The sequence below is a fragment of the Perca flavescens genome, chromosome 1, assembly GCF_004354835.1.
Source record: "Perca flavescens isolate YP-PL-M2 chromosome 1, PFLA_1.0, whole genome shotgun sequence".
Classification (NCBI taxonomy): domain Eukaryota; kingdom Metazoa; phylum Chordata; class Actinopteri; order Perciformes; family Percidae; genus Perca; species Perca flavescens.
In genome coordinates, this window is record NC_041331.1 from 6,141,665 (window position 1) to 6,169,261 (window position 27,597).

The 27,597-nt window shown below is 40.7% G+C and overlaps 2 protein-coding genes and 1 pseudogene across 2 annotated transcripts in view; all 3 read right to left on the minus strand.

Annotated features, from left to right (window-relative positions):
• Positions 1–1,693: 1,693 nt before the first annotated feature.
• On the minus strand, positions 1,694–3,280 carry LOC114559187 (pleckstrin homology domain-containing family F member 2-like; annotated as a pseudogene).
• Positions 3,281–6,515: 3,235 nt separating this feature from the next.
• On the minus strand, positions 6,516–19,411 carry pop4 (POP4 homolog, ribonuclease P/MRP subunit). Its single transcript, XM_028576735.1, has 7 exons — positions 19,267–19,411; positions 14,294–14,349; positions 11,830–12,059; positions 10,640–10,717; positions 10,454–10,515; positions 8,958–9,059; positions 6,516–7,889 (listed from the first exon to the last, which is right to left on the minus strand). The coding sequence occupies exons 1-7, from the start codon at positions 19,277–19,279 to the stop codon at positions 7,753–7,755; spliced, it is 678 nt and encodes a 225-aa protein (XP_028432536.1). The 5' UTR covers positions 19,280–19,411; the 3' UTR covers positions 6,516–7,752.
• A 4,714-nt stretch (positions 19,412–24,125) lies between these two features.
• tpcn2 (two pore segment channel 2) overlaps positions 24,126–27,597 on the minus strand; it is a 48,826-nt gene continuing 45,354 nt past the window's right edge. The window contains exons 24-25 of the mRNA XM_028584223.1: positions 26,680–26,771; positions 24,126–26,580 (exon numbers count right to left, since the gene is read on the minus strand). Coding sequence (XP_028440024.1) covers positions 26,502–26,580; positions 26,680–26,771 — 171 coding nt within the window. The 3' untranslated portion in view covers positions 24,126–26,501. The remainder of the gene's footprint in view (positions 26,581–26,679; positions 26,772–27,597) is intronic.

Sequence of the window (27,597 nt, forward strand, 5' to 3'; positions counted from 1 at the left end):
TTTTTGGCTTCACACAATGTAACAGATACAAACACTAAAAGGCTGGATTCTGCAGTGTTATTAATCTGATCCAAGTGAAACCTCTGCCTGCTGCAGGCCTGTCAGGTGTCTGCAATTCTGCGCTGCCAAAGCACAGACTCCTTTAGCTCAGCAGTGTCAATACGGGTTCTCTAACAAGGCGCCCTTGGGAGCAGGACTGTGGGAAAGGCAAAGTAGCATGTTTTGTACTGCTGTTTTATACACATCAACAGTTTAATCAGAGCAAACATTGGGCACACTATTGGCTCATTTGGTATACCGTGGGCACACTGTGGGCTCATTGGGTACACCGTGGGCACACTGTGGGCTCATTGGGTATACCCATAGACTGTATAATATTAATGGACAGAACATGTGTGACATCACCCATTGGTTTGTGGAGATCTGCTATGAGTCGTCGAGTTTGCCGTTACGGGCGCAGCCATCCTGGTTGCGGATGTCACGATTTTCGACGAGAGGGAGGAGTGAGGGAGGAGCCCTTACACTCTACGTTATGTTACACACTTCACTGGCAATCACATCATAGCCACGCCCTAAAACACCCCCTGCTTTATCGCCAATATTAAAATCAACGAGACCATAATTCAAAAAATGAACATCATTCTGTGTTGCAGAAGACTTGAAACGAGCGATTGAGACCATAAACTCAGTATTAATGTTTACTGAGGTAATAAATCAAGTGAGAAGTGGGTCACTTTCTCATAGACTTGGAATTCAGATAGAATGCAGGTTTAAGGCACTTCCGCATTTGCAGCACTTCGCTGAACCGGATGCTTTGTCCATTAATATTATACAGTCTATGGGTATACCATGGGCACACTTCGACCTCATTGGGAATACAGTTTGGGCATAATGTGGGCTCATTGGGTAAGAAATTACAGTAACTGCTCCTTTAGGTTGCAATACAAACAGACATGTCATTTACATATCAGAACGTCAACATTGTTCAAATCCAGCAGTTCTACTAGAACTTAAAAGGAAAAGCTAACATTACTAGCTATTTAGCATTACTGGCTTTTCCTTTCTAGTTCGCTAGCAAACTAGCATTAGCATGAGTAGGCTACATGATGATTAGATTAGCTCAGCATCTCCAAAACAGTCTCAATAAAAACAAAAACTGACTGCGCAGCTCCATGTGCTGAACAGCGCACTGGCATTATTTCAACAAAAGCGAGCACTGGTAACTGCCTTTCTAACATGTTCCAACATCGGCTGATAACACTCCAATCATCACAGGCAAATATGCATTTTCCAAGTGCTTTATTTTTCATAATTCCAAAGACAAATGTGAGGCTCATGTTAAGTCCAAATGCTCATATGTACACAAACACTGACATATCCTTCTGACACCCAGAAGAAAAAGGTTCATTAAAAAAATGATGTAAGAAACTAATAAACATATTATTTATCAAAAATGTTATTTTTAAATAACTTAACACTTGTAGTTGACATCGGGTCAATCTTTTCCACAAAATGCACAGCACAGCACAGCACAGCACATTTACATAATATAAATTCAATGAGTTTAGATTAATTAATTCAATTTGCTGCAGAAGAAGTGTTCTGTTGGCCACACCCCCATGTGTGTGACATCACTAGAAAGCCCAGGATGTCCTTTCCACAGGAGGTAGTCTTAAATTAAAACTAGTCAGACTAAGGCAGACTGAGGCCTAGCTTTAGTGTTCTACTCCAAATCCTCTGACCACATGGTCAGAGCAAATCAAGGACTTCACAGCAGCAGTGTTCCCACAAACAGCACAATGTGAACAGACAAAGTATTCACATCAATAAATAAAGTATGTACAAAATAGTTTAACTTAATACATTATTGTCTTGTTATGTTCATGACCGACTGCACAAAGCTGCATCAGTGTTGTGTCCATGTTATAGAAAGTCCAACGCCAGGTGCGTTCTGAGTGGCTGCAGCACTCTTGGTGTGCTTCATGTTTGGGGCCTCAAATGGTCTGGTTTAAGGTAGACCAGGGGTCCATCTGGGTCTCCATCCACCTGCTGGGATCATGGTCCTCCATCTGCTCCTCTGCCTCCTCTTCCACACTGGATCCCTCCAGTTCATCTTCATCCGAGCCGATCTTCTCTGTGCTGTCTCCCCTCTGACGAGACCTCTCTTGGGTTTTTGCGTCCGTCGTGGAAAGACTCGAGTGACATGTGGTGCAGACCCTCAACTGCTTAGTCGGGTGAATGTGTTGGATTACCGCTCGCTTCTTGGAGCACGCACCGCAGACCACGAAACCGCATCTCCGGCAGTGGTGTCGCCGCTGGGCCACGGTGAACTTGTCGGAGCAGCGCATGCAGACCGCAGAGGCGTGGTCGGGGATCCAGGTGACGGCGAAGGTGGAGCCGGGCCTGCAGCCACCGCTCTGCACCAGTCTGGACCGCCAGTCCTCGATGTGTTCCATCCAGGCTCGCTTCTCCTCGTCTGAGACGGCTGACACGTAGAAGGACTTGCGTGGTGTGCGGATCAACCATTGGTTCCTCATTGTCACGCTGTCCTCCAAGTCCTCCAGCTGGATGTCCTCTGAAATTATGAAAGAATAGTTTAAGACAAGGTAACAAAGGAACATTATCAGATGGTCACCAAGCATGTGAGCCAGCAGTTACAACCATCCCTTGTTTCAAAATGTCATCTAAACATTGTCACTGCCTGTAGCTGCAGAGATGTAGGCCGATCAGACCGACCACCAATTGTCTCTCAGTGTAAACCTGTTGCTTCTGAATGTTTTGGCCCTTTGTTCTCATTCTTCACCTTTTACTCTGTGAGTCTGAGGATCACTTTTAACTGTCAAAGCATTTCAAAACCCTAAAAATGATGGAGCAATCAAGCCTAATCTTCCTCAGGGAGTTTTTGTCTAGTTGGATCAAGTGTTGAGGAGAAGCAGATGAGTTGCTCACCTAGAGGAATGATCTTCTGTTTTTGTTCCAACGGCCGTTCAGAATGATGCTGCCGTACACCAGCACATCGTTGAAGAGGAAGAAGACTTTAGGCTGTGGCCCCCGGCGGCTCAGCTTCATCAGCCGGCCCTCTCCAATCAGGACCCGACCCGGCTTGGACAAGGGCTTCCCTTTTGGCCCAAATGAGTTCTCCACAGCGTGGATCCGGTCCCGATTATCCTGAGTAAACATGAGCTGTACAGCCATGGTGTCTTAGTTTCTAGTTAACAAGTCAACAAGAGTCCTGTTGTCAGTGTCTTTTCTCTGATAGTTTGTCTTGTCTTTCTGAGGAGACAAGCTGCTGTGTTTAAGTACTTAAAGCTTTGTGGCGCAATGGGAGTTTCCAAAGTAAGTCCAGCTTTAAGACCAGCCCATTCTTCAAGAGGTGACGGGGAGGGAGCTACATTTTAAGTGTGACACAAAACCTTCTACAGAAGGGAATGCCAGCATTTACAGAATGGAAACATTTTGAGAACTGAAATTCTTCATCATGCTTCGTCATGCCTGTTGATTTAATCTATAATCATTTTTCCTCCTCCACTTCCAGCTATCAGTTGAATTTAAAATGAAATTAGCATTCTACACCTTTTAAACATCTATATGATATATATATATATATACACACACACTACCAGTCAAAAGTTTGGGTTCACTTAGAAATTTTCATTCCACTCCATTATAGACAGAATACCAGCTGAGATCAGTTGCATTGTTTTTTTTAACCAGGGCAGCAGTTTTCAGATTACGTTATGTGCTTACATAATTGCTTATGGGTTCTACAATGTTTTCTCAGTTAGCCTTTTAAAATGATATCAGATTATTACACAGAATATGCCTTTGGAACACTGGATGAATGGTTTCTGATAACGGGCAATGTAGATATTGCATTAAAGATCAGGTACTTTCTACAGCAGTCGAGAACCCTTTCGCAATCTACTACATCAACAGAGAGTGAAATCTCTGAGCTGATGATATCTCACGTTTCACAATCAGTTTCAGTGTTGTCTGACTGCTGCAGTAAAAAAACAAGATGACAAACTGACACGCTGCCAACTCGTTTGTCATTTCATGCACGTTAAATTGCTCTTTTCAGAAGTCGGCTTGATCAAGTGATCAAACACAAACGTGTTTGTGCTTCTAGTCCTCACGCCCGAGTCACATCCAAGTCACAGTAAGTGCACACGAGAACATTTTAATCACAATGACTTTATTAACATAGGCTGAGGGGAATTCTATTCTTCCACTGTGCAGTTGAGATAGAGTAGTAGGCATTTTACACAGAAGACAGTTTGACTTGTCATAAAGGGAGAAGCACAGGTGTTGCTAATTACATAAATGCTGGTTCCATTCTATTTAAGTGTCCCAGTCAGTCCTGACAGTAAGACAGTACTGTATGCAGGACCCCGAAACTAATGGAATTCAGCCATCACTCATTTTATTATTTTCACTGCTCTTACATGTCCAAATGTCTGCTGTGAAAAAGACATATAGCTTGGCCAGTGCATTTCAACCAGGAGAGACTTCGTTGCAGACAGTGTTGGGAAGGATACTTTCAAAACGTATTTCGTTACAGAATACAGAATACATGCCCACAAATGTAATTTGTAACGTATTCCGTTACGTTACTCAATCTGAGTAACGTATTCTGAATACTTGGATTACTTCAGGATTACTTCCACATTGAATTGCGTTTTATAAGTGTAGGAATGCGACCATCACATCCAGCTTACTAAACAGGCATATTATGGTGTGTTCTTTTCATTCCAACTGGCTGAATGTGTACCTGAAGAAGCAGATAGATTATTGTAATATGTAATGTACAGTCTTTGGAGATTAGACTCCATCGTTTTATAAAAATAATTTTTATAGGGGTAGAGAAGCCTAGACATATCCCCATCCTCACCCGATGGAGTCTAGACAGTGCCGTCGATGACTGGAGCTGGTAGGGGAGGAGGAGGGTTGCACGCTTTGCCTGAAATAATAACTGCCAGCAGCAGAGAAGAACAGATTTAAAGCAGGGATGTCATGCTGTGATTGGCTCGTGAAATTCACGGCCAATTCTGGTTGGTTTGACTGAAAATTGAACGCCTCGAAACAGCTGATCAGTTTTAGGAAGAGAGAGAAGTGTTTAGTTTAGAAGTCTTCCTGGAAGAATTTACGCTGAGCTTCATTAGTTGGCATTATACACAATACAAAAATATTTAAAAAAAAGTTGCATTTAGAAGTCCTTAGAGGACGTAAATGTCCGTAAAACAAACTGCCATCAAATTACACATTCATATTTTTGACCACTTTTACGGAGTTAAAACTTCAGTGCTGATCATCACGACCAAATATTTGGTCAAATATATTTTCACAATTTTAACCCTTTAAATGCCACTGTTGTTATGGACAAAAACTAAAATAAAAAGATTTTCTTTATACCAAATGATAATGGGACTTTTTTCACAGCCTGGGATATGTCAATGATTATCAACATTGATTTTGTTGCATTTTAATTTTTTTGTGCAGTGTCAGATTTAAAAAAATAAAATAAAGTCCCCTTCCTAAAACTGCTATAAAAATATGATATAGTAATAATGTTCCACTTTTACGGAGTTTGAATTTTAACTACATTGGTCCTGATTAGAACTACCAAATATTCATTCATTTTCAGAATGTTAACTCTTTAAATGCCTGTTTGGTTTTTTGTGGTGATTTTTAATTTTCTTTCCACAGTCTGGGGATACGTCAATGACTAGCAACAACATTGATTTTGATGCATCAAATGCTGCAGTGCTCCATAATGCAGCAGCAATAACCCAAGTGGAAACATAGCATTTACTTGCCTCATAGGATTGAGACAAAAATGTCTCAGTCTGGTGGAAAATAGCAAAAACTACAATGTTAAAGCCAGTGCTCTACATTAAAAGTCTGATATGATTTTATCCTGCAGTGATGATGGGATTAAAAAAATGTAATTTTAATGGGTTTCTACGAGGACAAATTGTCCTTAAGGATCTGAGTTTCTGTAGATTGGCTACAGTTTATTATAGACTTATCATAGGAGCTAAGGTTGCACTTCCAAAATTCGATAAAATAAACTCACATCCAGATTTGTAGTAACACAGCCATAATTATCGGAAAAAAAGACAAAGATGTGCCTAGTTTGAATGTGAATGACTTGACAGTGGAGTCACAAACAGCTTACACAACTGTCCTCATTAACGCTACAGCACTGGGACACACCGATGTTTAGCTTCACACAATGTACCAGATACAAACCTGAAAGTCTGGATTCTGCAGTGTTATTAATCTTGATCTGTAATCTGATCTGAGTGAAACCTCTGCCTGCTGCAGGCCTCTCAGGTGCCCTTAAATAGCACGCTGACGAAAAGTGTTTGTGTCTACTACAATACTGCACTGTGGAAGCACAGACTCCTTCAGCTCAGCTCTGTCAATATGTGGCTATAGACGAGTTCTCTAACAAGGAAACGTGTGAGAGGCAAAGTGTTAGACATCTCCAGGAGCAGGAAAGTACACAGACAAAGAGTTGTATTTGTATTCCAGTAAAGCGTACAGCCAACCATGTTTGACATGTTCGGTTATAAAAAGGGTGCACTGTCCTCTACTGTACAATAAACATCACATAATCAAACTGAATTAGTTAAACAAACTGAATACTGCTGTTAAACAGTGGACATTTTCTCCATCTTGCTCATAATATGACATATTTGAAATGTAATCAATCAGTTCAAGGACTCCCGAGAAAGAAAAAAAAAAAAAGGGATGCAATAAAGTCTCCGGTTTGTTTTTTCACTCCACTGTGAGCAAACTTCTGAAAAAGACTTATTACTGGTTTACTGCTGTTTTGTACTCAACAGTTTAATCAGTGCACACCAATATAAGTTACTCAACAGGGCTGGCATTTTATTACGTATAGCTGGGCTAGGGTTGATTTTTTTTTACTAAAAAAAAAAAAAAAAAGCATGTGTTTAAATCCACATACATCTGATCAAAGATTAGGTTAACAACTACAACCAGGAACAAGAAATCCACTCTGTGTTGTCTGCAGCCGCTGTCTGTACTCAGCCAAAGATCTGTTTTAAAGGAAGAAGCTCCACTCTGTACGATGGTGAGTGGACCGAGTGTTTCTGTAGTTCACGCAACTCCAACAGAGTGACACGTCTTCTCTTTGCAGTTTCAGGGGCCACATTCTCCAGTTCCTCTTTCATTCACATCATATCAATACATTCAGGTTATTAACTTAACGTTTTTGAACCAGGACCTTCAGTATTCGGATCAAGTAGCTCATGAAAAATAAGGCGTGTCAGATTAAGTAGTCTACATCTGTATTACAGTGCGTCAGATACGTATTTGATCAACATTTCATACCCATTTGTGAAAGTTGTCAATATTCAGCAAGGTGAAAACTGAACCAAAAGGTGTAAAATGATCTTTAAGATGTGGTTTTACAGTATGTGGTATGAAAAATAAAGTCAAAAATATGTTTTTGCCTATTTGCTGGGGACCTCCTGGAACCCCCCCATGACCCCACTTTAAGAACCACTTCCATAGACAATAAATAACCACAATGCACCAGCTACACGTTGGTCATTGTTGTGGCAGTTCCTTCCGACTGCCTATAAAGGTCAGTAGAAGTCTGAGAGTCTAATGTCTCTTTCATTGAGGCACACAGCTTCCTGTAGTGATGGCACACAGCTTCCTGTAGTGATGGAAAACAGCTTCCTGTAGTGATGGAAAACAGCTTCCTGTAGTGATGCATCACAGGTCGATGGTTCCTCTCACTTTAAACTTCTTGGCGGAGCGTTCACTGGCTCGCTGCTCAAACTTGCTTCCATAGATGTGGGAGACGAAGCCGTTGACCTCCACTGCAAACACGCTGTTCCTCTTAGGGATCACTGTCCCACAGCATGTGGAGGGAGAGAAAAGAACAGAGGAACTAATGTGTTAACCTCATAATGTATGGATCATCATCACTTAGGGCTACTCGATTATGGAAAAAATAATCATGATTATTTTGGTCAATATTGAAATCACGATTATTTAACACGATTACTCATTAACAGTTGGATATAATGGATAGTGTCCAGGGTATAATCGGTTAGTGTCCTTTATCTCACAGAGTCCTTGGATCAGAATAAAATCTGTTTTACTACTGTGAGTCGGTGCAGCTTTACAGATATCACACAAAACGTTACACAGCTAATGAACAGTTCCACATCACATGTTCACTCACTATGACCACTACTACTCATTACTAAACATTCTGCCAAAATATCAACAATAATGTCGCTGTCAGTGGGCTTATTTGCTAGCTAAGCTTAGGAAAAATCCAGCACATAGACGGTACCTTAGAGTAACGTTACGTGAAACAGGTGATTTAACATCCCTGCTCATTTACATACAGTTTAACAACTAAACTAAAATGATGAGGAACATTACTATGTTTTTTCATGTTGGTTTTAGCAGTATGCCTATGCACCCCCACTAAGCTGGAAAAAGTTTTAAACAGTAAGCGAATACAGTGTGTCAGGGGAATACAACGTCTACTACAGCGGGGGGGCAGAGGGACCGCAGGGTTAGTCACGTTAGCTGTTCTGTTGAGGACAACTGAGTTGGTTTTGCCTTTTTTTGCTCACCAAACGCTGCTGCCATCTTTACTTGTGCTGAGTTTTTAAATTCCAGCGGATGACATGTACACGACTTGCCTCCCTGACTGGCTTTGGGAAGGAGGGGCGGATGTGCGCGTGTCATTCAAAACACAAGACAAAATAAGAGTGTTCTTGCAAATTTTTCGATTATACTATTTTGGTGATCATTGGGAGCCAAAATCGAAATTGAAATCGAAATTCAATTAATTGCACAGCCCTAAAGGTAACCCAGGAAACCCAGTTATCTGACCCACCTATTGACCACCAAGAGCTAAAGGTGGGTTTTAGTGAGTGAGACACATCCAGCTGTCTCACCTTTCAGTTTGTTTTCTTTGGTGATGATTTTGAAGATGTGTTTGAACTCTTGGACCAGAATCCCTGTAGTTCCTACATATGATGGGCACTTAGATCGGACCACTGTGAGAGAGAAAAGGAACAAACCATTAGTAGTAGTAGGTAAACAGCAGTGTTGCGGGATCAACAAAGAGTCTTAATATCACATTAACACTGTACATTAGAGTTGTTTGAATGCCAGCATTGGAAAAGCCTCGGATACCACCTAAAATGCTGGTATCGGTGAGTACACAACGCAAAGCACCGATACCACGTAATTTAGCCACAAACAAAACTGATAAAACAGCTGTTTGCTAACGTAAGCTCTCTGCTAGCTCTCCGCTTGCAGACCAACCACAAATTCTTCTTTGCTGCTGTAAGTGTCGCCCACAGAGCAAGTTGTGCTGGCAGCGACAGTTTTTAGAGGCGACCACATGTGGTCTGCTATAATGCTTTGGTCAATATCCGTTCCACCGAATTTAGGAGGAAAAGAAATTCCCTGGATTACATCTGTGGGAATTGGGAGCTAATGGTCCGTGTCTACAGGCAGCGTCTCAAAAACTCTCAAAAATCTTTTAAAGTGGCATTTGTCGATCTGAAATGAAGACCGATTCAGCAGCTGCATAGCCTATTTCTTACACTAAAATGTTTTCAGAAACACATTTCAGTGAACTATTTTTTATAGTTTCCAAACGAGCCGCCATGTGGGTCAATTTTGAAATCCAGGAGCAGACAGCCCCATGAGTTAAGCGTTGGTCCAATCAGGTGCAGCCATCGCAGCAAGTGTCCATTGCTGGAGGCGGGGTGACCCCTGCTGTGGAGAAACGCCCCCGTGGACACGTCACGTTAAGGGTAACAAAGAGCCTCCATTAGATCTGTGCCACAGCCACGGCTGCTGACCGTGATGGTGAGCAGCCAAATCAGCAGACAAACTACAAACGACTAACTTCTGTTGTTTTTACGACACCTGCACGCACCTGACCCTTTCCCCGGTATCTTTATCTATAACTTCAACCACTGGATAGTAGAGGTGTGAATCTTCACTGATCTCCCGATTCGATTATGATTATCATGTCAGCGATTCAATTCGATATCTCGATGCATCACGATGCGTCAAATGCATTTTTCTATTAAAGCCACGTAGGATATTTAATTCATAGCTTTTGAAGCTTCAAAAAACAAAACATTCTGCAGTGCTCTAATACTAAATAAATTGGATACATAAAACTACCGCACTGAGCACATGGCACTTCCTGAATGTGCAAAACATAACAGAATATGTCAACAGAAATGTTGTTAGGCCTACATAAAATTGTAAACAGAAATAATTGATTATGAGCCTGCCGATTATCGATGCAGCATCGTCCATGTCCTCGATTCGATGCATCGATTATTTGATTCATTTCAACACCTCTACTGCATAGTGATACTGAATAAAGTCATTGTGATGCTCATTTTGGAGAAAACTCGACATGTACCTGTGATGATGGCACCGTGGAAGTCTGCCTTCAGAAGCTTCTGTTGCACTAACTGTGGATTGCTGTAAACACACATGAGACTGAGTGCACGGGTGAAAGTACCAAGAACTTCTGTTGTTTCATTAAATGAGCTCTTGTTGAGGAAGGCCAGGGTTCACGTCTGTGTGGCGCTCCAAACTGACTTACCTCGTTGGTTTCAAACCACCGCACAGGTCGATGACGTACTGTCTCCAGAGTTCATGCAGAGGCAGGAAAAGTTCGTATCTACAATGACAATAATAAAGGACGGTGAGTACACTATTATTCCAGTATTATTCCACTATTATTCCGAATATACATTCCAAATTTGATACAGGTCATGTAATCAGCATATTCTGTTTTAGATATTTAGTCTTCTTTGACTTAAACAGTTGCCGATTAAGTTTGGTATGCTGTTTTTAGAAGCATTCTTTGGACATGTATACAGCGCATTGGGAATATGCGTCTCAACCCGGGTTTCCACCGCAGTTTACAGCCTGTTTTCCGTTTGTGGTCAGCTCTGTGCGTTGCTATGGTTGCTGTACACAAACCAACCAGCCGACAGTTTGCAGGGCTGCGATAGCGATGCATGACCAAAAGAAAACAAGGAGCTACTTTTGGACATTATGAAAGACTTGGATATAAACAGGTTTTTAAAAAAAAAATGAGCAAACATCGCTACGCCAACCTTTTCTAGAAGCTGGATGAAGGAATGAAAGAGGGACGCTGTGTGTTCACACAGTCCAACAAGTCTACCACCAGTGGAACACTTTAGAAAAACATCCTATTTTGCACGGCTACATGTAAACAGGAATATTAGTGGACTAGTCACTTTGATTAGCCATTTAAACAGCTTAGAGGAATATTGTCTATATTGTCGGAATATTATATGCTATATAACGTGTATCACTATCAATTTTGACAATAATATTTGTGATGCCACCATGTACATCACTGTTCCAATCACATTTCTTTCCATATGAAGATCCTTCAGATTGCTCCTCAATGGGCAACATATCGATATATCTATATTGTGATGCGAGACTAGATATCGTCTTAGATTTTGGATATTGTAAAATCCTAATATATCAAGTGTGGTCTTTTCCTGGTTTTGAAGGCTGCATTAGAGTAAAATGATGTAATTTTCTGAACTCAGACTGTTCTAGCTGTTCTGTTATTTGCCTTTACACACTTGTCATTAAATCGACATTTCTGATGATTATTTATCAAAAATCTCATTGTGTAAATAATATTTTGTTGAAGCACCAATTGTCAAGCCTACAACATATCGTCGCAATATCGACATTGAGGTATTTGGTCAAGAATATCCACATTGCCCAGCCCTACACCTCACCTACCTCTGGTGCTCGGGCTTGATCTGGAAGATCTTCCTTTCCCTCTTCTGCCGAGCATTCAGCCCCTTGGCTTTCTTGCTGTTCCTCTTGGACTTGTCCTTCTTGGGCCTGGCGTAGCCCAGGATCAACGCCTTGCGCTTCAACATGTCCTTCATCTCATGGTGTCTGTGCTGCCGAATGCTATTCTTCAGGAAGGCCTGGGCGAAGGCCTGGGCATGAGTCCTGGACAGAGACTGGAAAGGAAGGATGTTTACAGAGATGTAAATTGGGTTGTTTTTCCTCTACAGCTTTGACATAAGCTGTCTAATGATTGTTGAGTGGAAAAAGCAATATAATCTGTCTATCATCCTTTTTCATATTGAATGAAGAAATTCAAAATCGGAAAATTAAGAAACGATTCGTTATTTCGTTATTCCTTTAATGCGTCCAATTTGTGTGAGCAGGAAGCTGCTGACTTATTTGTGTCTTGCACTTGATTAACTTGCAGTAGATACACTACTACACGCTACCTGATTTCATGCAATTTATAATAATAATTTGTGCAGTGCAGGTATACGTCATCATTGCTTCTGGTTTTAGTTGCGGCTTGAAAGATCAGCAGTAATGAGGCCAAAGCTGAAATAATATTTAAGCGCAGCGCTTGGCAGCAATTCTGAGCGCTGCGCTTTGCCAAGGGTAGCACTTCCTCTGTCTCCGGCGCTCTCCCCGTAGGAAAACAATGGCACAGCCAGCGCAGAGCGGTTTTGCCGCCGATCATGTGTCGGCAGCTTGACGTGTGCGGGGACGGCAGGGAGACGTCGCCTCTGCAACATGCTCTGCAACTTAATCAGTTAACATGGATAGCAATGCCGATGAAGAGGTTGCAACTGTGATTACTTTCAAAACACGCCATGCAGACATCGCTCGCTGCAGTTGCAAGTTCGCTGCAACATAATATAATGACGAGCTGAGAGCAGCCGCTCTGAGACATATGTATCATGTAAAGACAGAAAGAAAACAAATTAAAACAATATGTAGCAAAGTTCATGGGAGCTACTGGCGGCCGCTTCTGCAGAAAACGGCAAGTGTGAAAATACCCTAACATTTTAAAGTGCACGTATTATGAAAAAAAGATTTGGGATTTGGGGTGTTATTTTGTGTCTCTGGTGCTTCCACAGGCATACAAACTTGAGAAAAAAAAAAAACATCCATGCTGATTTGAGTGAGATGCGAGTTTCTGAATGTAACCTGCCTTCAGTCTCCAGGTGATCTGTTCAAAATCGCAAGGGCCGTCTACGTCATTGGCCCAAACATTTGGTGTATGCTAACCACTTTAGCTAACACCACATCAGCTGGCTGTTTCTCCAACTTCGGCCTGTACAAGGCAGGATGAGCCGGAAGACTTCTTCTAAACGAGGGCGCACTTCCAAGTTTGCGTGGAATACCTGCAGACGAGGGACATGGAACTCCTCATTTCCACAGCATGCGCAACGGCTGCGGACCGGCTCCGCTGCGTGTCTGCTGCGTGCTCCGCCGTCCGTCAATACCCACCGGGTCCGGATTTGTTGCGGAACGGCTGCGGCCGTGACTGACAGCTGTAGTCATGAGACCCACAAGTTCTCGCGAATTCACGTAGAATATAGCCACAAAACAGTTCATTTCCATCCAGAGGAGTAGAGGGGAAACAACTCCGTGCTGTGTTTTCAAGGTGTAGTGCAGGAAAATATGATCCGCCGTGAGCACGGTGTATTTTATTTTGAAAATTAACCGGATATTTATTTTGTTTCTGTGCTCGACTTCCTGTCACGCACTATCTGCCGTGTGCTGAATTGCTGCGGAGCTCTCCGTCGTCCGTCAAAAGTAGAAGCTCTGCGTATCTGCTGTGGAGGGCTGCGGACTGACGGAACTGGGACGGAGTAGAGACGCAGACGTTCCGCAATCTGCGGAAATGCACACACTGACTTTAATGGAAACCTAATGACTCCGTCGACGTTCCGGAGACGTTCTGCATCCAGTGGAAATTGCCGGTAAGTAGTTCTATACAATTTCTTTTGTAGATTAGGGTGAACTCGTGTGTGTTGTAGCAGTGTTTTGCCATTGAGAACGAGGTGGCTAACCGCTAGCATGCTAGCTACAACCGGCAAAACACAACACACTACAACACACACGAGTTCACCCTAATCTACAAAAGACCTACTTACATGCATAGACGGTAAAAGAAATGGACAATGTGACCCTGTTGTTGCCTAAAAAGTATCAAATTCCCTACTCTCATCCTCATAATGGATTTTTTCATTTTTTCCTGAAAAATGAGAAGAACAATAAACTGATTATCAAAAAGGTTGCAGATTATTTACTATTGACTAATCGACGCATAAAAAAAAGTTTCAGCACTAGATCTAATCTCACTTTCTTCTCAGGAAAGTGTTTGCACAATATGATGGGAAACTGTGTCCGAGTGACGCATCTGGAATACATAGTGACTCACCTCCACACCCAGATCCTTCACCAGATCCTGGGGAATCTTGGCTTGAACAAGCGCTTCTGTTGAACAGGAAAAACAAAAAACTAGTGTTACACACAAGACCTTAGTAACCGGACCAGGATACAGGAGGTGTTGCTGGGCCAACGTGGACCCCCGCCGCCAGCCACAGAGACACATGAAAGGTTCTAGCTTCATCGACAACGTCTATCTTGTTGCTACCAACAATGCTATTACTGCCTCCAAAGCAAAAAGTACAGTTTGGCTGAAACTATTATTTTCCATTATCGATTACAAAAAGTCTATTATTTTTTTCCTATCAATTGATTAATCATGGAGTCGCAGGTTCAAGCTATGTTATACTACAATATAACAAGGAGAGAAACTGCATATTTAAGAAGCAGGGGGCTGACACTGTTTGGCATATGTGCTTAATAAATTTCTTACACAATAAATTATCAAAAATAGGGCTGAAAGGGGGTTAAAATGATCAATTCTCCAATTAAAATCCAATTTTTGTGTGATCTGATATTGAAAATCCATCTTTTTAATACATGCCTTTTCACCATGGATGTGTGTTTTGTGACAGTTAATATTACTAATAATAATGTATACTTTATTAATCCCGCAAGGGGAAATTACAGTGTTTTCACTCTTCTTGTTATTAGATCACATACAGGCCTGAATACACACACACACACACACACACACACACACACACACACACACACACACACACACACACACACACACACACACACACACACACACACACACACACACACACACACACACACACACACACACACACACACACACACACACACACACACACACACACACACACACACACACACACACCCCTAATGGAGTGATGTCAGAGTGAGGGAGCTGCCCATGAAAAGGCGCCCCAAGCAGTTTGGGGGTTCGGTGCCTTGCTCAAGAGCACCTTGGCAGTGCCCTGGAGGTGAACTGGCACCTCTCCAGCTACCAGTCCACCACCACACTTTGGTCCGTATGGGGACTCGACCCAAACCAACTCCCTACAGACTGAGCTACTGCCACCATATCAGTCATTTACAATCATAATTTTGCTGCACATGCAAAACCTCTTCAGGTTAAGCCATTGCATCTGAGGATTTGGGTTTAAAAAACCCAACTATTTTCATCATCATCTAACCAGTTGACTTTGGGGTCGGATTTCCATGTTTCAGAATAAGCCATTGCACGAAAAGCAAACTTGACAATGAGAATGACCTGGGGCCTGTTTCACAAAAGCAGAATATATAAATCCAGGATAACTGATAAAGCGAGGCTTGACCTAGTCTAATCGGTGCATCCTGGCTTGGTGCGTTTCACGAAGGCCGAGCCAGGCTGAGGAGGAGCGACGAGGTCGAGTCAGGCTGAACTAATTCAGATAGATGCGCGTCCACGGCTTTCCTCAAAAGACTGCAAGGTCGATCACAGATTTACTGATGCCAAAATGGAGAATACGCATTGCACATACTTTATACAGAGTGAGCAGCAGCTTCGTGTGGAAGTAGGATGACGTGAAACATATTATTTGTATAAAAAGAAAAGAAACATGGCCGCTGTAATGAAACAGCAAGAGAAAGCGAGGCAGACTATCACGGACCGACTGAATGCGTAATTGTAGCCTAAACATATAAATTTACTGACCACTACTCTGAATTGAAACAGTCATAATCATACCATTCAAGGATTAGGCTACTAATCATTTTCACAAATTAACAGTTGTACTCTTTGCCTTAAAAGTAAGCAGAAGATAACGTTACTCAGGAAATTTACAATGAAGATCAATTTTCTACAACGCTAGAATATGATGCGTTAATATGTCTTTCACTCTGATCCTCCCGCTCTCTCATGGGCTAAAATATAAATTTCCTAAGTTGTATTAACTTCCACTGCTCGCATTTAATGCAAAATGTACAACTGTTGGTTTTTGCAAATGACAGTGACTCATTGAAATGTTTCAGTTAAGAGCAGTATTTCATAAATGTATATTTTTAGACTATCATTCAGTCGGTCTGCTATTATCTGCCACGCTTTTTCTCGCGTTTCATTTTTTTATTTTTATAGAGGCCGAGTTTCCTTCTCTACATATTATATGCCTTGCTCCCTGTATATATGGACATAGAAAATGAAGACACTGAAGAAATTGGACTCCAAAATCTAGAAACTATGAAGATAATTAAGTGATAAAGTCCATGCACACTGTAAACATGAATGGAACATAGTATATTCATCAGTTATTTCCCCCCAAAATATAAGGTCAACAACCATTGAGATGACCTCTCCCTGTTGTTACATGAATGTACAGTAGCCTACATCACTAGATAGTTACTGGTCCAGTGTACTAAGACTATAATTTGGGAGGATTGTACAGTTAGGATATGTTCTTAAATGTTACAATCCTCCCAAATTATAGTCCCAGTTTACTGGACAACATCAATTTTGTGCTGAGAATGCCAAATACAATGCACATGGAAGTGGAACATACATGATCCTTTATTGTTAAAGAATTAAAAATAAAAAAATCAACTAAAATAATTCAAGGTGCATTGGTCAACTATAGAAATGTACAGCATTGTATGTATTGCCCTTAGTAACAGACTTCATTTAAAACACATTTGAAATTGTATCAGCCTTTTCTAATTATCTCAACAACTGCCATAATATATTCATCAAACTTCTAACAACAATATGAACAGCAGTCTTCATACAATATAACAGTAACAATGACTGTCACATGAATAATTATAAATAAAAATATATTTATTTAATAGTCACAACTTTAAATAATAACCGTACTTAAATACACAGCAATAAGCACCTGTTGTATTTTAATCTAGGCTGATAACAATAGGGTAAAACCACTGCTGAGTGATGAGAAAAGACTCCAGGATTAAATAAATCCTGGCTGTTAGCCTGGTCAGGAGCAGGCTAGCTTTACAGAATAAATCTCCTTGGTGATTTATGTGCCTCCGCTTTCGTGAAACCGAATCAAGGCTTAATTCATCCAGGATAACTGGGAAATCCCGGCTTAATCCCTTATCTTGGTTTTGTGAAACAGGCCCCAGAATAGCTAAATGTCAAAATATCAGGTGTCAGGGGGTTGGCAATAAAAACTTTTTGTGCTAACTGACAACAAGGGCCGTTTTTTGAAGGTGGGAAATGTTCTGTGACAATGATGAACGAGCCTTTGCAAAAGCAGACTAAAGAGAGGACAACAGAGACCTTTTATAGAGTAGACAGACGTGTCTGACTAGCTTCTGTCTGTACACACACAGTCAGAGTAGTTCAGAGTCATTTCTACTACTCCACCGATAACAGCAACAAATATCAGGCAACAACAATTTAACCTGCGTCTAGGGCTGGGCTTTATATATGGATATATGAGGCTAGAAATGGTCTATTACAGTAAAGTGATATCCTTTTCTGAAGCTACCAGACTGTTCTAGCTGTTCTATTATTTGCCTTTACCCACTTAAAGGCATGCTATGCAACTTTTCCAGCTTCGATCCCCCTACAGGTTTTCTCATTGGTACTGCAGCTCGCAAGCTGTAGTTCCAAGTAATTATATCCACATTACTGATGACTATTTATCAAAAATCTCATTGTGTAAATATTTGGTCAAAGCACCAATAGTCAACCCTACAATATCGCTGCAATATTGATCTCAATGTAAAAGGTAAAAAATATTGTGATAATTATATTGTAAGTATTGTAAATACTTATAAATATAAATAAAATAACATAATACATATTTATTCCAGCATCCTTTGCACTATGCTCTATAATTAAAATAATTTATCATAAAAATAATTTACTCCTGCACACTTTGCACTCTTCATTGCACTCCTCAACCTGTCTATATTGTTTTCTGTTTATTAGAGCTAGATATCGTCTTAGATTTTGGATAGCGTAATATGACATAAGTGTTGTCTTTTCCTGGTTTTAAAGGCTGCATTACAGTAGAGTGATGTCGTTTTCTGACCTTACCAGACTGTTGTAACTGTTCTATTATTTGCCTTTACCCACTTAGACATTATATCCACATTACTGATGATTATTTATCAAAAATCTCAGTGTGTAAATATTTTGTGAAAGCACCAAAAGTCAACACTACAATATCGTTACGGTATCTATATCGAGGTATTTGGTCAAAAATATTGTGATATTTGATTTTCTCCATATCGCCCAGCCCTACTTTTTATAGTGTGTATATATTGTTTGTTTTTGTTGTTTGTTTTGTATAAGTAAGCATATTGTGAGCAATGTATAATCCAAAGCAAAAAAAAATTGTCCTCATACCTGACAAATAAAGCTGATTCTGATTTGTCAAAGATGTAAAAGCACAGGTGGAAAGAATACCATTAATTTATTTGAAAAGCAATTATCAAATACTTATCCATAGATCTATTAATTATTGTTATAATTTATAGAAAAATGATAAAGTACTAGTAGTATTTGAGCCTTCCACTTTTTTTTCTTTTTTTTTTTAATCTAGTAGTACATTTTGATATCACATCTTAATAAGCCAGGCGTTCTAAAAATGTAAATGAGGTGCTTTCTGCAACTCTTTTACCTGTATTGCAAGGTTTGTCGTGATTACATTGCAACGTTATGTAGCTAACGTTATTGTATATTAACCTTATTGCTCTTTTACCAGCAGTCCAGTATGAAGGTTATACAGATAGCTTTTGGTTAACTTTTGAATGCAGTCTTTGAATTTGACGTTTCTCTGAACGGTATTGCTACTTTTCTTTTCGGAGAGCTTCTTCCTAACAGCATCCCTCCACAGATATAAGATATAGAGTCAAAGTAACGTAGATATATTGTTGGATATGAAACGAGGTTTTAACACGAGGTTGAAGAATGTCGCGTTTATGGCTCAACAACACTCATGAGCTCCTAAAACTGCAACTTTACTTCCCCTCGTGGAAAGTTAAACTCACCGCTCACTGGCATGTTTTCGCAGAATTCAACAGCAGAAAAACTGCTAGCTATCAGCTAGCTATATATCTAATAAGACGGTTGGGATGGAAGCAATCATGAAAACAACACGAGCTCGCTTGATTTTCTTCTTCTTCCGGTGCAAGGTTAGGATAGCTGATTGGTCAGGGTATAGGAGGCGGTCGCAAAATTACGAATCCCACTATGGCCACGCCAAGAACCGCCCTACGAAGCAGCTCGATTGGTTGGGGTTAGGCATTTCACCTCGAGTGGTTAAGGATAGGGTTAGGGGATTGGTCAGGGGATAGGACATGTACATGTAAGCATGGAGCCTGGCCAATAGTAGTGTGTGAACGCAATTGAAGGGCGGGTCTTGGCGTGGCCATAGTGGGATTCGTAATATCGCAGGCGGGTATGGCTGTAGACTGCAGCGTCCCATGTTATGGAAAGCCAAAAGGGTCACAATTCGCACGGCGTTTTGAACGGCGTTTGTGGCTCCACCTGGCGTTTATTAAACGCCACTACATGTCTAATAAACGCCACCTGGTGTTTAATAAACGTCACCACGTGTGTGACGTCAACAGGCGTTTAATTAACGCCACCAGATGCTTATTAGGCCGGTTACACACTGCACGGGTCTCGCGAGCGTGGCGTTTCTGTTGCGTCCCAGCTGCGTGGATTTTTCTGTGTCCTACACACCAGAAGCGTGTCTGACGCAGCGCTGCTCCTACTGCTAGATACAGGGAGGGCTGATCTCGGGACATAGTGCTGACAGATTCAAACTCTGAAAAATGGGTAAGTGGGCTGTCTGTGTAGCTGTAAAGAGCCTATACAGCCTATCTGATGTTGGAACGTCACTCACGTTATCGTAGCCTATCCTACTACCCTTTATATATAGCCTACTGATTTGATTAAAGCAAAACAACATCGGCAGTATTGACTGCAAAATATTTTACATAATATTTCGTACTGTATGACCAGTGCAACATTTGAAAATATTTTCTCTGAAATTTTGTATTACATTTATATCTACATTGATGTCAAAACCTAGACTTCATCATCAACATCAAGATGTCATTTATTAATATGCATTTGTGTCTAAATGACATATAAACATATTTTCCTATTCTATTTTGCCTGGAAACGCTTCCAACACGCTCGCGTCTCGCGTGAAAAATAGGCGTTGGTTCTATTTCTAGCAGGCACGTCTCGAGCCGCGCATTAGACGTGCGTCTCACGCCGGCAGTGTGTAAGCTCTAACCTGTTAACATGGGAGCCGAAATATAAACGGACACGTGGCAGACGCGTGCAGTGTGTAACCTGGTGGCGTTTTGATAATCAACTCCGTCCTGTGGTTTTCACAGCCAATAGATTTGAACTCTAATCACCCAATCAGTAAAGAAGAAGGTCAGGCAACACTAATCAAGCATGGATCTCCTTTGCAGCTTGTTTGAATAGCCCAAAGAAAGTGCACAACTTTGTAGTATGTTAGTTTTGTATTGCCAGACATCAGTAGGCACTGGCTGCTCATACTTTATTTAATTAATCAATCCAAATCATCCTCCCAAAAATGTAATGAAAAGTGGTGAGGAGCTATTTTCAACATTACCTGCTTAAATTTAAGAAGCGCTGTCACACTAAAAACTGACTAAACGCGGTCACACTATGAACATGGCATCACATTTGCCTTTTATTGTACATTTTATCTGGGTCTATTGTTAAAAGGGTTTCAGATATGGTGGTATTTAATTGCTGTAAATACCTGTCTACTACGAGACCAAGAGAGGGGTTAACATGAAGAGTAAGCAGATTTTCAAAAATACTGTACTCTTAATTCAACTACTAGGAACCAAAGAGTAGTTTACCAGAAAATCTGACAACTCTGAAAATCTTGACAAAAAGGATTAATAGTTTCTGTAAAGTGCATGCAACAATCAAACCAAAATAACAGTTTGTCTTATTTCCAAACTACAAAAACATGTTAGTTTGGTAGCTACAATTTTAGACAGTCACAGCTGTCTTGCATACAGTCAGTTAATAAGAATTAGTTATATCTCAATAAAAACTAAATTAGAATTAGAATGGCAGCATAAGGCACTATCACCATTTATTTTAAATCCAGTAAGCACAGTTGGCCCAAAGATGGCTAGATATATGAATTCTGACATCTTTACTCTACTTTCATATCTTTATGCAAAAAACACCCACTGGCGCTAAATTAAACATGCGTCTCATACTTCATTTGACTTATATCATTGGGTGGGATTTAAACACGTCACCTTTCAGGAGACTTACCTTGACACTGGAACAGCAGGTGTTAGATCCCTTAACACATTCAAATACTATGGTTTATGATCTTGACTCAATTGGACATTAAGTTGTAATAATAAATCATTATAAACATTGTAAACATTTTTATTTATTTTTATTCCATGCATTACTAAAAATGTCAAGCTGAAAAATGTACTGACAAACACAAAAGCATGACAGATATAAAAAATGAGATTTATTAAATAACATCAAAAATTCTACACACATCACACGCACTTTACAATGAATGCCATTACATTAAAAAGGTACAATATGCAACATTTCTGCTTTAAAATGTCTAAAAACGACCATACCTATGTTATATATTTTTATAAGTTGTGTTCTTACACTATCCCAAATGTTTCCACCAAATGTCAAACCCAGAGATATCAGTTATTTTATTTTCAGACACGGGACATTTCCTTTAGTCGCCAGTCAGTGGCATCATATAACCTTTCACTGTCTAGTTACTCTAACTTCCGTCAGAACACTGGCACCAAGATGATATGTTCAGGAGTAATTGTAAATCATACAATGTCACAGAAAAAAATTACTCGTAACCGTAATACTGCTTTTTTGCCATACAGCATCATTTTGTGATTAATAACATCCCACTTTTTATCACAGTAATACAACCGAGACTTTATTTATTTTGAAAGTTCAATATCGATACCAGCTGAAAGTTACTACAATGTGCTGGTTGGCAAGTAGCTAACGTTGATGCTAATGCTTTGTGGGTAACATTATGAGGTTACAACATCGTTCAACACGCTAATAAAGTTATTTTTAGTATGACTGTTTCGACCACAGTTAAGAGGACTGGGCTAACCCACGAATAACGTCACTAGTAACGTTAGCTGTATAGATAGACGATTAATCTAATGCTAATTTAGCCAGCTAGCACACCCCGGTCTGTCTGCCTCACTCCCCCGGCGCAAAGACTGCTACTACTTGGAGGGTAGTCTCGCATTGCCAGACCTTCCTCCACAAAGCTGTGAAGGAGGGTCTGGCTAGTCCACACAGCATTCTGGGATGGGAGAAAAGCGTGCTCTGGTTTATTGGCATTTCTTTAAATCAATCACAATCGTCTTGGGCGGTGCTAAGCGCCGGACAGAGCAACAGTGCCTCTACAAAATAGCCTCGGGAAGGAACCTGTTTTGGTGGAACATGTGTACGTTCAAAAGTTGTTTTAGCCGTGCAACAGAAAACTCAGATTGGTCAGATAGTCCAGCTAGCTTCTGGATTTACCCTGAAGAGATTTGAGGAGCAGTTAACCATAGTCCTCATAAATCCACCGGAGTTTAGAACGCCATACAAAGGAAGAGTAAGGTACCGGACATCCAGCCTAAATTTTTTTTTTAAAAACACATCCGGCGGAATTTCCGGCAGCACCGCAGCAATCCCAGAAGTGGAACATCGTTGATTAAGACTACCGAATGAATGTTTTAATTGTTTGTCCATTAGTTTTAGCTAATCATTTGAACTGTTTAATCATCTATGTTGAAGATATATTAATTACTTTTAGCATCTGTGCTGGCTTGCTAACTAGTTTTTGCCAGGCTGACTTAATGTTAATATGTGGATATATTCTTTTTTAATCAAATCATATTTTCTATATTTTTTTTCAAATTAGTTGAGCTCTTAAATTTTCCACGTACCCCATAGCAACAGCAGAAGTAGCTCCCTCCCCGGTTGGGAATCACTGAATCAGGCCACAGGTCAATAAGGAACAAGTGGTTGTTTTTTTGTTTTTTGGCGTGGATCCGGCAAAAAAGTAAATCTTATCATCGTGAGATGATACATTTTGAACATTTCCTTGTGAAATTCTGCATTTAAATGGGTGAAAAGAAAACTGGCACATACATATATGTAGTAACTGTGTATTAGAATGTGCAGTAATGTGCAGAACACCAGGAAAAAGAGTGCAGGAGTGCCAGTGACAAGTGTGTTTCCTGGTGGATGTTTTTCTTGTGTGAGCAGAAATGTACTCTGATAATCGCATTACCCACATTCTACACATGCGGAACAAAAGTCCCACAACAAGTGTTGATTAAATAACAGCCAGCGTTATCTTTTACACTTTGGCCATTTTTTTGGGGAGTTTTTCCGGTAACTACTTAATGACATGACACTGTCATGACACATGAACCCTAACTTGTCATGACAAAAACCGAATGACACTAAAAGAAGCGTTATGTCATAAACGTTTATGACTTGTTTATAATGTTTATGACATCATGTCACTCTTATGTAGATACCTTCAAGTAAAGTGTAACCGTTTTTTACTATCTGAATCGAGGTTCTTAAGACAGAGGTTGTTGTATCTAGCACAGATTGTAAAAACCTCCATGAGCAAAATTTGTGATATTGGGCTATATCAATAAAAAAAACCTGAAAATAAACGTATAGGAGCACCAAGTTCCATGGAAGGAAGTAGGTCTTCGTGGTGAATGTGTCGAACAAGCAGGACTTTCACTCAGGAGACCGGGGGTTTGTGTCTCGTCTGAAATCAAAAGTCAAGGGTCACTTGTTGAAATGAACCGTTTTTTACGGACCTTAGTCCGTAATGAGGACGCAGTTTCACGTTACTCATTTTAAGCCAATCCCTGATTAAGTACTTGGTTACCTAATCTTAACACGTTCTGTTTCACAATGTCGACTACGTGTTTTAAAACTGCCACCGTTACGTTAAATAGAGCGGTCACGTGATTAAAAATGCCACCGCGGTCACTTGTTAAGGCCACATGTTTAAAACGGCCACCGTGCAGCAGTAAGTACAACGGTCATATATGTTGTTTTGGGAGTCATTGACAGTCAACCTATTCTGACGTTTATGTATGAGGACATTGTGACATTGTTTAACCCTCATGTTGTCCTTGGGTCAAATTTGACTCTTTTTCAAAGTTTCTACATGAGAAATTTGGTTTTCTTTCAAGAAAATGCACAGAGGAAACAACCGGTTTGTGTTTCCCCCCCACCAAATAATGTGAACACAGCTTGGTGCTTTCAGACCAGCACCACGGCCGACAGCAGCTGTGCCCTGCAGGAAGGGCACGTTCAGACCAACGATAAAGCGACAGCGATCCGGCGATTTTCCGCAGGGTTGTGCGGCCGGGGGGAGTTTCACTTTAACGGCCCATTTGTGTGACGTCCAGTTGTGTTCTCTAACCCTCGCCAATGTAGCACAAGTAGACTTTATATTTCACACTTACTGTTTTCCGTCAGATCGTTTGTAGATCTCAACATTTCCGAGCGCACTTGAAGGCAGCCTTATTGCCCAGAGAAAGAGAGAAATTAAAGAGACGGAGGGACTGAGGAAACTCCCGGGTAGTTCGCAAATTTTTTTTTGCAGGATGGTAGGGGAAGACTCATCCCTGATTGGCTCGCCCTAACATTCTTACCCTAACCATAACCAATCCCACTGCTCTTGCATAAACCTAACCCTCCTCTTGCCTAAACCTAACCAACCCAACCAGTGCAGGCAATGAGTACTAGCCATTCAGGGTTGAGTTCCCTAATGAATATTCATGAGTCTTCCGCTACCATCCTGCAAAAAAAAACATTTCACGGGCAGTTCTGAACTTGTGTTTGGTGTTCTTTGGCTTTCTTGTGGCAGCGATAGAGGCAGTGATGTTTCCTGTTTACTGTACAGGGCTCCAGCTACATGATTGGCTACTGCAGGGTGAAGTGGGGTTGCGGTTTTACAGGGTGTCAGCGGCAAGGAAAAGGGGAAACTGCTGTTGTGCAACTGCTGTTATTTTACTTCTTTACTTCTTACTTTTCTGTGACACTATACGTACACTCCTGCAGTGCAGAGGAGAAAAGACACCAACCCATCTGGGATGGTCCCTCAAAAAGACAACTTACTGTAAATGTGTTCCACATAGCAAATCACATTGGAAAAATGTTGTAGGTTCCCCGTGTGAGTGGGAGTGCCCTTATAATATTAAGCCTACAGGGGCCTATATTATGCCTATATTGTGCCCTCCTGAAATTGTAATTATTGATTGGTAGTGATAATTGAAATGTACATTAACACTGAATGAGTGTTCTTGTTTTCATTGTTATATAGTCTGGCTCAACAGATATACATTGCTGCGATGAAGCCTGGACATCTGGCACCCCCTCTCACCCACGCCCAGAAAGGTTGTTGATTGGTTTAAAGAAATACAAACAAGCCACAGCCTTTTTTCTCCCTTTCCCAGAATGATAAGCAGTAGCCAGACCTTACGGATGGGTCTGACAATGCCAGGCTAATTATCATAGTGTAGTTCATGGGAGAACCAGACCTTGTGCTTAATATACTGTATTTGGTACCCCTAAAATCGCATTAATGTTTTTAGAACCGCCACTGGAAGCCCTTCCCAAACTCCGTTCAGTTGTTTTCACTCTAGTGAAACTCTCGAGGACGTTGGTGCCACAGCTTGGCAAACAAATCATCAAGTAGTTACATTCGGAAATTTGGATATGCTTATTCTATGTGGCGTTCCTTTAATTTAAAATTGGCAGGAGCTTTTTGTTGTCGCAGTTTGATTCATTTCTTGTGCAGTTATTGCAAATATACTGTATAGTATTACAGTATGGATTTGGCCCACAACCTGTGGTTCTTTAGCTCCGCCCAATCATGTTGATCTCAACCAATGACATGACGTCTGCCTCCACAAGAGCCTCTGCCAGGTAGAAACCTGTGTAGGCTACAGCTTGCAGTGGTTCATGAACAACATGACAAATCATAACATGTGCTTCCTACTTGTTTCAGTAGTAATAAAAATTAAAATACACTAGTATTAGAATGCTGTAATATTGACGCTTTCAGTGCTTCTACCACACAATAGACTCATTTAGTAACAATAAATGATACTGTGTGTGTGTGTGTGTGTGTGTGTGTGTGTGTGTGTGTGTGTGTGTGTGTGAGTGTGTGAGTGTGTCACCAGTGTAGGTGTAAATGGGGGTGTTGGTGTAGTTGACATAGCAATTCCTCTTCAGTTGGCTCCTGGATCTGCTCTCTGCAGAGAACAGATAAATGATTGGACAAAGAGTTAGCTATAGCTTGAGAGCTACATATGTGAGTTATATGACTTAAACCAAAAATAGTGTCAACCTACCTAAACATGAGCTGAACAGAGGTTTCATATCGGATCCTCTCCACATCTGTAACGGAGCATCTGTGACTACGGTCCCACTTATAGATGAAGTTCTGTTAAAAAAAAAGAGTATTTCTGCAGTTTGCAAATTTGAATATGTAGTTTATATCAAAAGATAAGACTGGCATTATTCAAGTGTTTTCTTCAGGTCACCCAAACCAACAATCCCTTTCTTATGTCCATACCCTGTCTGTGTCATTAAAGATGTAAATCTTTAAAACAAATCACCTCACAAATACTTTCATTTAAAAATAAAGGTCAAATAAAATAAAAATGTAGTCTCGCATAGCCAGGCCTATCTCCTCAGCGCTGTGGAGTAAGGTCTGGCTGCACCACAGATACATTCTGGGATAGGAGAAATAAACTTTGGGTTGTTTGCATTTCCTGAAATCAATCACAATCGTCTTGGGAGGCGTTAAGCTCCAAACCCAATAAGTTCTCACTCCGAACTTGGGCAGCGGCTCTCAGCGTCAGATACGACGCAAAAAAAGCACCCTTCGAGGAACCCACCGGGCAGAGCGAGCAGCTACACGACGCTTGAGCAATGGAAGTATAGAAAATGTTTGAAGACCGGAACAAAAGGCAACAATTCAACAAGGTGTGGCTGGACATACTGTATATGAAGCCTTGTAAACTTAATGGCTAAGAAATAAGGACTAAGTATGGTGACTGAGAGCTGGAAAGTGAGTGTGGTTTAAGATCCGGTGGAGGAATACTGTTACTAGTAGGAGTTGTACTCTGATTGTAGTATGAAATTACACAGTATGCTGGTATATGTATTACTTCTTGATGGAAATAATAAAAATTATTATAAAAAAAAAAAAAAAGCTAGGCGGCGCTTGAAGATGACGTAGTATTGAGAGCGACAATGGTAGCGAG

What these genes read in the sequence shown, in the direction of transcription:
- pop4 (XM_028576735.1), bottom strand. An exon ending in GGTGGTTTGAAACCAACGAG is followed by an intron (nt 10,516 to 10,639) that starts GTAAGTCAGTTT and finishes GTGTGTTTACAG; the next exon opens with CAATCCACAGTTAGTGCAAC. An exon ending in CAAAGAAAACAAACTGAAAG is followed by an intron (nt 7,890 to 8,957) that starts GTGAGACAGCTG and finishes GCTGTGGGACAG; the next exon opens with TGATCCCTAAGAGGAACAGC.